Consider the following 12,279-nt stretch of genomic DNA (forward strand, 5'->3'; position numbering starts at 1 on the left):
CAAGGCCCAGAGCAGGAGAGTAAATTATCCTGAGCTAATCATGGTTTAGCATTGCAGTGAAAATGAGAAAAATAATGTTTTGAGTTCTTGCAAACTCATTAATACAAAAAGAGTTTTAAATTACACTTATGCACCAAGGGTAAATGACTGATTAATATATTTGTAGAAAATTTCTTTGCTATTTTAGTGAAGCCGTTAACCTATTTATTTTAAATGAACTGACGCCTTTGTTAAAAATAGTGTTACAGGTGGAGTCAGGGTATCTCTTGTGAATGGTCAGACTACTCATATAGAGGCCTTAGGCTCCAGGTAATTACAAGAGATTCTAGATGATCTGATTGAAAAGACCTTGAGACAAAGATTTACACGACTCTATTGCTGCCAGCATGGCCTGCTCCCATGCAGCGGACATACTGCAGAATTGCTGGGTAACAGGAGCAGAGCTGGAGTGTGAGCTGCATGACTGAGGCTGTTGTTTCGAAAGGCAAACCCGCTCATCAATCTTCAGGTGTCATAAAGCGGGCAGTAACTGCAAGCAGCTGAAGCAGCGAACATGACTGATTCAGTTACAGAGCCTTCTCATTGATGCTTAAGTAGTATTAGGTAGCAGCACAACAAACAGTGGTAGTTGAAGAGAGTGCTGAGGCTAGTGTTGCAGAAATGCTCTGGACCATTTTATTGGTTACAGTCGACAAAGAGGGTTTGCTAAGAGTAGTGCAGGCATTTGGATAACTGTATTCGGCCTGGTACGAGTGATCAGTGCACTATCCTTTCTCAAGGCATTGGTGCAGCAGCAGCAGCAGCATCATCGTTGGTACCTGGGGTGGAATTGCTGTCAGAAACCCAAAATGGTGGCAGAACTGGCTGCAGGGGGTTCAGAAAGAACCACTCTGGCACCATTTTTCATCCCTGGTAACCCTTCTCTGCTTACCTTTTTTCAAAGAGAAGACAACTACAGTGCATATCTAAGATAAGAGCAAAATACTGCAGATTCTGGAAATCTGAAACAAAAACAAAAACTGCTGGAAAAGCTCAGCAGGTCCGACAGCATCTGTGAAGAGAAAGGCAGAGTTAACGTTTTGAGTCTGTATGACCCTCTTTTTGAAGAAGAGTCATACGGACTTGAAACATTAACTCTATCTTTCTCTCCACAGATGCTGTCGGACCTGCTGAGTTCTTCCAGCAGTTTTTGTAACAGTGCATATCTGCTGTGATTGCTTTCTCATTCCCAGCGTGAGAGAATCTACCTCAGGTTTAATATCTGATTAAGGTGGGTGAAAGTAACTAATTGCACGGGTTTTGTGCAAGCAACAACTTGAATTTGTGTAGTACCTTTAGCATAGAATGAAATGCCCCAAGCTGCTTCACAGAGCCAAAGGAGTTGTCAGGAAGGGTGACCAAAGGTTTGTCTGAGTTGGGATTTAAGGAAGAGAAGATTGCCATCTTGTGGGCTGCTCCTTAACAAGCAATAATCTCTGAGCCTGTGATAAAGACGACTAATGCACAGTCTTGGAGCTAAAGTGTGTTCTCAGCTTAAAATTGCTCCAGCACTTTCCTGATGAGCATGTATAGTAAATGTGGATAGTGCAAAATAATGGACTATATTCAACACTCAACTGCTGCCACCTAGCGTTCAGTTACCATTGAGTAATGATTTATATCAGTGGCAATTTCTAAGCTTCATTAATGCAGTGTCAGAGAATTGTTAATGCTTGTCTACAGGAAATTATTATTACATTTAGAAGTTTTAAATTATGTAGAAATCCGAATTAAACATTTAGAATAAAACAGCCCTGGAGGCCTTGTTAGGAAACTTGAGATTTAATTGAGCAATTCTTTGAATTATCAGAAATAGATTACAATAAATTTATCACCGATTGAGAAATTGCAAGAATATGCATAGCTGGATTTTATGGGGTGCTGCCCAACCCAACCGGCCCCCCCCCCGCCCCCCAACCCCCAACACTTGTCTAAAAGGTCAGGGGTTAGAAGCTCACCCAAGCTCCTGACGACTGCTTCGCAGCAAATTAACACTGGGAGCAGCTTTAATTGCTTTAAGGTGAGACTTCTGCCCCAAGCTCAGGAGGAAGTCATGCCTTAAAGAATTGTTCGTCAATTGGATGGCCGGCAATTCTGTAGTTCCGGCAATCCCAGCTAGGAGTGGTGGCCGCTGCTGAGACTACAACCAACCCAAGTAAGGCCTTCAGATCTTAGTGAGGATGTCGGGGGCTAAGTTCAAGAGGGTGGGTGGGTGGGGTTAAAGGGGGGGATGATTTTGAGGGAGAGCATTGCTCCGATGGGTCCAAGGCACTCGCAAAGGAGTCCACCTGCCCCAACACCAGGGCTACAGGATTTCCCATGTGTGTTGGAACTCCTCCCTCCAGGGTAAAATATCAGTGGCAGGAAGGCTACCTGCCTTCAAACCTGCAGCAGGGGCTCAGGTCAGGTGTGTCACTCTAATTGCCCCTGCTTCCTGATACTGTGTCCTCTGATCAGGCACCAAGTGCCTTTGAATGAGGGAGCCCGCAGTCGACCCTGTACGGGTTTGCTTGTTGTGCTCCCTGTGTGGCGATAGCCCCACCTGCTGCTAGATTAATACTAGTGGTACTGGGATAAGGCCCTTAATTGGGTATTAATTGCTTGCTTAAGGGTCTCAGTTGGTGGCAGGACCCATGGGCCTTGCAGCCACGGACTTAATTGGGTTGGAGACGGCTAGGTGATGGAGTGCCCAGCCGCCGCCACCCTACTGCCTGATTAAATTGCCCCTGCCAACAAAATATAGAGGAGGGCACAAGGCTCTGCCCATCATCTTGGTGCAGCATGAATACACCTCTGAATTGGGAAGTAATGATTAATAGATACCAAGCTCAGCTATTAAAGGTTTGTAGATTCCAGGAAAACTAAGAGGTCTTGTGGCTCAGTGGTAGCATCCCTACCTCTGGGCCAGAAGATCTTGGTTCAAGTCCCATCTCAAGACTTGATGGCTATGGAAGGTGTGTTCATAACGTGGCCAATACAGGTTGATTATCAGCCTGCAAATCCTTCCAAATATGCCTGATGGCAGGCTGTAAGAGTGGGAGAGCTGTAAGAGTGAGAGAGTTTCCTGGTCAGCCATACTGCAGAAGGCAACAGCAAACCACTGCAGTACTTTGCCAAGCATAATCATGGACCAATCCAATGGCATTCCATGGTCACCAAATCCCTCTTAGGGCATGGTACCTGAAGGAGGGGATTATTCCAGGAAGGGGGAAACACTTTTTTGCAAGGAATGATTTGAATTATGTGGACTGTGGCTTTTGGGAGGAAGTATTGGTGGGAACTTTGCCTGTTGAGATGGGCCCTTTGGAAATTTAGGCTCATGCTGTGCACAATCTATCAGATGTTATTTTAAATTCTTTGAGTGTCCAAATTAATGATTTGTATATCTAAGTGGAAAACTCGCTACAAAAAGTACTAACTCAGAAAATTATTTCCTTGATTCAAATACAGTGGCGATAGAGGGAGGATGCAAAGAGTGCAGGTCAGAATATTTTGCACTCAAAGACCAAGACAGCAAAGTTAATAGAAACCCTGACCGTAGTAATATTGGTAAAATAGGGAATGAGAGGAAAGGTTGTGAGGAGAGAAGCTGGGGGCTGGGGGTGCGTGTAGGCTATTCAGACCTGAACTTTATAGCGTGTTAATAGTTCCCCAAGTAGGAAGAAATTTTTTGATGCAAAAGAAGAAATTGAACTTTGAGACAGTGTTAACGGCGAAGGGATTCCATTTAATAGGACGGTTGAATAATTAATAGCCATTGAGAGGCATGCAGAAATTACTACAATGAAGAATTGAAAGAAAAGAGATTTTCATGGGTGCTCATTAAAGGAGACCTTATGCTCATGTGGAGGGCAAATGATAACCTGGACCGGTTTTGAGCATAGGCCTGTTTTTGAGCCATTGCACTGCATTAGGATATAGGGATGTGGCCGCTAAAGGAGGTTGATGAATCATCAGCAAAGGTATGAATGCAGTCGTTGCTTTGAAGAAACAGAGCCCAGGGTCTGGTTAAAGGAATTATGACATTAACTGAATGATGCAAGAGCAAACCAGACACTTATGGTGGTTTTGATGGGAACATAACTTCGAAAGAAGTCTAAACAAGTTACCTGCATCCTTTGAAGCACTAGAACCTTGCAAAATGTCCAAGATAACAGTGTTTTGCACAGAATGCAGTTGTGATGAGCCTTAAAACCTCTGCACACCTGGCGTATTTCACAGAAATGTAATGTAGGGGAACAGGACAACAGTTCAGAAACACTTAATTGGCTGTAAAGTGCTTTGGGATGTCCTGAAGTCATGAAAGGTGCTATATAAATGCAAGTCTTTTTTGATGTAGACTGCCTGTGGGACACTTCTACAATTCACCAGTTTCTCCCCAAATTTGTCAAGCTAATGAAGTGCACCAAAGATAAAATGCAAACTGTAGTAAGAGGTAATTGATCAATGAATCCTGAATTCCAGAGGTGTGAAACCTAGATGACAAGGACACCTGTGCTTAAAATAAAACCATACTGCTGGCCGTAGGGTAGGTCAGAACTTGAGGTGATGGATAACTTGAGAGTTGACAGCAGCTTCCAAAACTTTACGAAGTGCTGATGAAGCAAATTTCCAAAGAGGACAATCGGACTGTTTATAAGAGAGATTGGTGAGATGGTATAGGATAGGAATGTTTGGAGGGACATGCCTTAAGAATGGATGGTGGACATGTCTTTTGGTTCAGAGATTAGAACCCAGAGAGCAGAAGATCTGACATTCCCAACGTGAATTAGACTTCACATGTTGAGCTGCATAGCTGATCGTGCATGGTTAAATATGCCCAAGAGCAAATGGGAAGAAAACTGGATCGTTGACTTATAACAGCTCTTATATCCAAAATGACCTTAGAAGAAATAAGGTTAGAAGAGTAGTAACATTGACCAATGTGCATTCAAATGGACAGCATCATTCCAATTGACTGATAATGCCTGTAAATGACAAGACAGGAAGCTTCATATAAATCAGTTGTTGTTGCAGAGTGAGAGGAGACATGGTCAGTAATATATTAGGATATGGAAGCCATTCTGTCACAATCAAACCAGAGCAGCAAAGTCACTAACAGGTCATGTTGTCAGGTGCATGAGCATGACTTTTTTTTTTCCTGATTTCCTGGTCCAACTTGTTGCATATTCTGTTTGTAAACCACAACATTTTTTTTCCACTTTTATGACATTGTTTTTCTTTTGGTTCAAATACATGTTTCCATTGAGAGTGGAAGGGTGGCTGACAGTGCTGTGTAATAAAGCCACATACCACCCTAGCATATCTCTGGGCTCAAGCAGCCCAAGTGTGTTGTTTTATTGAATGAATGTTCCTCAGTGTGATGTCACACAAATACTTTTCACACACTTCACAAATACATGTTGCCCATCATAAATTGAGACCATGTGAACATGCTTCCACTGTGCCAACTTTGCTGACTTATCCCAAGCACTATTTTACGCCTCATCCACTTACATTAGGAAAGAACAACAAATAAACATCAGCGAATAGGGAATTCCCATCAACAAAACCATCAACATTGAGGCAAGGACGTTTGTTTTTTGTTGTTCACCCCTCCCAAAAAACAGTTGTTTTATAGTTTTGCATCAGTGTTAGATTAGCATGGGTAGAGACCCAACAGCGTGCCAGTTGAATGGCTTAGAGTTCACAAGAGTTTTGGAAGTAACTGCTTTATTCACTTTGGCCTGTCGCTAGACAAATACCTGGCAAAACTAATGTAATAAAGTAAGAAAAATACAGAGAAACCACAAAGGTCGATGTTGCCAGTGATCAACACCGCACACTAATAACATCAGAAAATAATCTCTCAGAATAGTAACACTATAATAAAATAAATGCAGACATAATTTTAGATCTTGTACCTTCTCCCATCACAACAATCTTTACACCTACTTTCACAACATCACCTGGCATTGCCCATACCTCAGTTCTCTCTCTCCCCCCCACCCCAACAACCCCCAAACAACTAAAACCCTTGGAAGTTCCTTCATCACCTCTGGACACGGCTATAACTATGCTCTCCTTGGTGACCAAGTCCTGCATGCTCATCACCCCCAGTCCTTGTGATCGTCTGTCTCGGAAGATGAAGGACTGTGCCCAGGGTGTACATCATTTCTGGATTGAACATGTTTGTTGAGGCTCTAGAGACTGATTCGTGAATGGCAGTCCCTTCCACAGCTGGTGCAGGTGAATAGTGTTGGCCCAAGGTTGATTTTTTATTTTCTGGTGGGCTCTTTTTTCCACCATCTGGTCATTTCTTTTCTCCTCTGCTTTTTCCACACCTTTCCTGACTGCTTGTCTCCATGCACTCTGGTCAGCAGTGAGGACTTCCCATGTATCAACTCCGATCCGGTCTGTTTGCTTACAGACCTCCTTGAATCGCAGACGTGGGTGATCTGTTGGTCTCCTGCTGATAGCAAGCTTGTCATAGAATGAAAGTTGGGTGGGTTTCTATAAAAAGTCAGGTGCTTAATGCAACAAACTACTATTCTTCAAGAGGTGAAAATGAAAATTCCTCTGCAGCCTCACCCTGTCCGATCTCTGCAATTTCCTCCAGCCCTTTGCTCCAAAGATCAGAAGTTTAATTTCAGGTTTGATCTTGGATGGGGATAAGGGCTTTTTGGTTATGAAGAGGGTGAAAGGTCTTCACAATAGGGTGCTTTCTGAAAAGGGCTTCAATGGGTCTTTTTTTGATTCATTTATGGGGTATGGGCGTCACTGGCTAGGCCGGCATTTATTGCCCATCCCTAGTTGCCCTTGAGAAGGCGGTGGTGAGCTGTCTTCTTGAACCGTCTGCTTTGGCTGCTTGAGTTTCCACTGCTCCCCCCCCTGTATTGGAGTGGTGAAGAGGTAGTCAGCTAACTTCCCTACTTGTCTGGGAGGAGTAAAATCAAGGGTGATTCTGGCAGGGGTGGGAATTGAATGAGGGGCCTCCTTGTCTGATTTCCCTTTGATTTTCTAATGCTGTAGCACCTGGTTTTAGGAGGTATAGTGGAAGAAAATCAAGCGCCATATATCCTCTGGAATTCACCTGGCTCCAGTCTTTTGTACATTGTCCTCTGGCTTTGCCTGACAATTGTTAACAAAGTCTTCAGCTACCTGGATCCTACTCTGGAGCTTCCTTCCTACGGTTCTCTGCCTCTTCATCTCTCTTTCCTTTGTTCTGAAACCTCATAATCCACCTTCTGAACCAAATTTTTGATTACTTTTGCTAATTTCTCATTTCCGTATTCACGCTGTCTGTTTCCTAAATGTTTTCTGTGCAGTAACTTGGGGCGATCTTACATTTAAAAGCACTGTTGGTCAGTTAGCCTCCATCTCTTAATGTGTGGGATCAAATGTGAAGAATAACCAATTGGAAGTGTACTGGAGGACTGCTGCTGCTGTCCTTGAAATTATATCACAGTGCGAATCATATTTACAAAGGAAGGAAAAAGGGCAAAAAGGATAATAAAAACCCACAATGGGGTTGAGATCCACCTTAAGCCACCAATCCCTGGGTCTGAGATTGGCTGCTGAATCTTTAAACATTGCGGGTGGATGGAGAGTTGCACTTAGAAAACTGAAAATGGATTACATTTGAGGCATGCTTTTTTTCGCTGTTCTTTAAACAGTAGACCTTAAAACCAGTCGAGTTGTTTGTGAAATGTCACAGTTGAGCAGCTGGTTAAATGACTGACAGAATCCCACAAAATAATATTTAACCAAGAGGCTGTTGGGTCCATTGGGGTGCATGTGCCTTCTATGATTCATCTGAAATTGGTGATCTCTGTGTTCCATTCATGCTTTTTCACTGCAGCTCTCTCACGTGAGTGAATGTGTGCATTTATAAATGACGAGGGATTTCGCCAATCATACTTTCTGCTGCAGCATATGGTTCAACATTGACTAGCTTGACATGGTGTTGTATGAAATGCCCATTTTTGATTTTATTTATGTGTATGTATGTATTTGTGTGTATGTCTATGTCTGTATATGAATGCTGTGCACCTCAATAGTTAATAGAACCTATACACAGTTACTGAATAAAAATCACTTATGCCTCTTCCAGGAATGGGAAAGGAGGTTGAAAATCTCATCATGGAGAACACCCAGCTTTTGGAAACTAAGTAAGGAAAACAGTTTGCTATAAACTTACTCAACTGCATGAGCTCATCAAAGTCTAAACAAATTCTCATAACGTGCTGACTGCTGTCATACATATTCACATAATGTTATCATGGATCTTCATCTACATCCTTGTAATGTTCTCATTGTTGCCTTGACAAATCAGAGCTAATTCTCATGATGTGGTCAATGATGCCAATTTATGTTCTCATGCTATTCACTCCAATATGTATGCTAATGCTCATTGATAGTCCTATAAATCCTTGTGGTGCAAATGGTTACATTTTAAAGTTTGTGCTCTAGATCATTTTGTTTGGTTCGATATCTCAGACCTCTTGATAAGTGAGTCCCTGTTCCCCATGGTCAAAGTATGCCTCTGCCTGTCTAGTATTGTGTGATTTAATAGTGAACCCAGGGTTGCAACAGAAAATCCCAGCTATTATATTTTGACTTATTAGTTATATCACCTACCCTCATGTGATCTTTGCTTATTTTAAATGTGGTAGAATAAACACTTCAGTAGACAATGGCTGAGCAATTAAACTGCCAAATAGATTTTTTGAGCAGTAAATACAATGACACAATGTGGATGTTCAACAGCTGCACTCTTAACTACCCCTTCCTGCAACATGGAAAGTAAGAAACAGTCTTGCCTCCTTCAATAAACTGTAATGTAAATTGGACAAGGCCTGAAATCCCTGGAACATTAACATTTTTATAGCATTTGTTGCTGACCATCCAGAGATCCTCTCTGGCCTATCTATTTATCTCTAATAGCTTCAGTGGACTAACCAGTTGTGCAAAATGGACTGAAAAATGAATTCCAAAAATTGATTGGTGCAAATATGTATTCTTTAAGTTAAATAAAGAAACTGCCAAATGTTCACAGTTGTTCTTACTCTCGCAAATTTCTTTGTATGCCCATTGGATTGGAAAGAAACATTGATCTCCTGAAGAGTACAAATGAATGTGCGAGCTTATACAATTTAGTACTATGCACTAGGGTAGTTCACCCTACTTTTACTTAAAAGTTGCTTAAGTCAAATTGAAATTATGCAAAAATTACCTCATGTTTTATAATGATTTAATTCAAGCTATTGGTTAATTTGAATTTGGCGTTGATGAAACAAGTTTACATAACTTAGGACAGACTTTACTTTTTATTGTGTTTAGGTGTGAAGGATCCCTTGGATGCTGAGCATAGAGGAAAATTGGTTGGGGAAGGTTGCGTGCTTCAAATGGAGCTTACCTGATTTTTCACTCATTAATTTGCTCCCACCACAGTGTCCAAGCTATCCTTTTCATCCAAGTGCAATAAGATAAAAAGTCGAACATTTTTTTGGGCCTTCGTTCTAAGGTGTAGTTCAGTTCTAATTTGGTTTGCACTGCTTTAAGAGCAGCCTGAATCTTAGTGCAACTAGCACTCAAACTTCAAAATAAATTTACTTGATTGTTAAGAAATCCAGGTGGGACTCAAAAATAAAAACACAAAGTGCTGGAAAAACTCAGCAGGTCTGGCTTTCTGTCTCCACAGATGCTGCCAGACCTGCTGAGTTTTTCCTGCACTTTCTGTTTTTATCTCAAGATCTCCTTCATCTGCAGTATTTTGCTTTTTTTCCAGGTGAGACTCAGATGGGCTTAGAATTGACGTCACTAGTTTTTCTTTATTCTTTCATGGGATGTGGGTGTCATTGGCAAGGCCAGCATTTGTTGCCCATCTTTAATCGCCCTTGAACTGAGTGGCTTGGTGGGCCATTTCAGAGGGCATTTAAGAATCAACCACATTGCTGTAGGTGTGGAGTCACATGTAGGCCAGACCAGTTAAGGATGACAGATTTCCTTCCCTAAAGATCTTTAGTGAACCAGATGGGTTTTTACAACAAGATAGCTTTATAGTCACTATCACCATTACAGAGACTAGCTTTAAATTGCAGATTTATTTATTAATTAATTGAATTTAAATTCCATCAGTTGCCATGGTAGGATTTGAACCTATGTTCCCAGAGCATTAACCTGGGTCTCTGGGTTACTAGCCCACTACACTACCACTATGCCACCACCTCCCCCAGAGGGAGGGAAAAATTTGTATAAGTCAAATTTTTAAAGGAATGGAGAAATTAAAGGGGAGCATGTGACAAAGTGGGAGCTGAAAATTGATAAACTGGAAGCACTAAAAGACAAGTTTGGTCCATTAGCCACCTCCGCTGAGGCTGCGGATTAAGGGGCGCCAGGCCATAGATGAAGGGAAAGGATCCCGTAGATTCAGGCACGAGACCGTAGGCAAGTGAGTGCACCTGACCACCTCCTTCAGTGGTTGCTGATGTTATTGTTACAAGCAAGGAGGGGTTTCCTCTGTACCACCCCAAGCACCATTCTAATGATCTATTTTACAGCATGCCAGCAAGAAAGGGCAGCTAAATTGTAGGCTGCTGCTGATCGTTACTGTCTCTACACGTGTGTCGTAAGTTTTTATTGTTATGATTGGTCTGTGTGCTAAGCTTTTCTCTAGCACAGTTATAACTGAACTAAAAGAATATTCACTGGCACTTCTTGCATTTCTGTTTATAAATGATATTGAGAATTTTTGGTATTCAGTTCATTTACTTTAATTGAAGGTGATATAACTTGGTGGATTTGATTTGCATTTGTAGGAACGCTCTGAACATAGTGAAGGATGACCTGATTGCAAAGGTTGATGAGCTGTCAAGTGAGCAGGAGGTGCTGAAAGGGGAGCTGGAGACTGTCAAACAAGCCAAAGTCAAGGTTGAGAACCGGATGAAGGAGCTGGAGGAAGAACTGAAACGGTGAGCGTACATAGTGATCTATTATTGGACCTATCCTCTACAGTAGCGGGATTTGTTCGGTGCATGGGGCATGTGCTCTATTGAAAGCTCTTATCTAAACTAGCTGATATATGAAATTTCATTGTTTGCACACTCCAGCAATACGTATAGGTGGAGCTGTGACCGAACTTTCATTGGTAGTGGTATCAGAACTTGCCTGTGTTATGACCAGGTGAGGAGGGATGCAAGGTCTCCTCCATTTTATTTTTTTCACTCCTCAGTTGATCATAATAGGTTTTTTGAAATTCATAGGGAATGTGTCAGTTCAGTGTATGTACTTAACTGTTTATGTGCTGATTTCAAAGAGCTCAGTCAAGACAGGCTTTCTTGAATTTTACCTAGTTAAGATATTAAAGTATTAAAGAAAGATAGAAACATGCCCCAACTGTTGCAACACACATGCACACACGCACAGGTGCACGTGTGCACAAACAAGCATGCAAAAATACAAGTTACAAAGTAGGGGCTACAAATAGTCATTTGGTAGTACAGAGCTTGAGTATTTCTAGAAAAAGAGACATGTCCAAGCTTTTTGTCTTGCACTCATCAGGACACTTTAAAGAATACCAATATAAGGGGAAAACAACAATTTGTACTGTGTGTGAAGAAACATAGAAAATGAGCAAGGGTAAGTCATTTGGCCCGTTGAGCTTGCTCCACCATTCAATACGATCATGGCTGATCCTCTATCTCAACACCATACTCCTGCTCTCTCTCCATACCCCTTGATGCTTTTAGAGTCTTGAAATCTATCCGTGCCCTTAAATATATTCAGTGACTTGGCCTCCACAGCCCCCTGTGATAGACAATGCCACAGGTTCACCACCCTCTGAGTGAAGAAGTTTCTTCTCATCTCAGTCCTAAATGGCCTAACTCATATCCTGAGACTGAACGCCCTAGCCACAAGAGACATCATTCCTGCATCTAGTCTGTCCAGCCCTGTCAGCATTTTATACGTTTCAATGAGATCCCCTCTCGTTCTTTTAAACTCCAGTGAATACAGGCTTAATCGGCCCAATCTCTCCTCATACGACAATCCTGCCAACCCAGGAATCAGTCTGGTGAACCTTCGTTGCACTCCCTCTGTGGCAAGTATATCCTTTCTTCGGTAAGGAGTCCAAAACTGCACACAATACTCCAAGCGAGTGCTGATTGGTTGGCAAGTGGTGTTGCATTGGTGGTGAGTGGCACCAGTGACAGTGACTGACACTTAACTGCCAAGCATTGCTTGAAATTTAAACCAGGGCAA

General features: G+C 42.1%; 1 protein-coding gene across 8 annotated transcripts in view; it reads left to right on the forward strand.

Annotated features, from left to right (window-relative positions):
- The window catches only part of mapk8ip3 (mitogen-activated protein kinase 8 interacting protein 3), a 195,222-nt gene that overhangs the window by 94,411 nt on the left and 88,532 nt on the right, over positions 1-12,279 (forward strand). For all 8 annotated transcript variants that reach the window (XM_041206011.1, XM_041206015.1, XM_041206014.1 and 5 more), the window contains 2 exons: positions 8,132-8,189; positions 10,839-10,991. In XM_041206011.1, coding sequence (XP_041061945.1) covers positions 8,132-8,189; positions 10,839-10,991 — 211 coding nt within the window. The remainder of the gene's footprint in view (positions 1-8,131; positions 8,190-10,838; positions 10,992-12,279) is intronic.

This window comes from Carcharodon carcharias, chromosome 15, assembly GCF_017639515.1.
Source record: "Carcharodon carcharias isolate sCarCar2 chromosome 15, sCarCar2.pri, whole genome shotgun sequence".
Classification (NCBI taxonomy): domain Eukaryota; kingdom Metazoa; phylum Chordata; class Chondrichthyes; order Lamniformes; family Lamnidae; genus Carcharodon; species Carcharodon carcharias.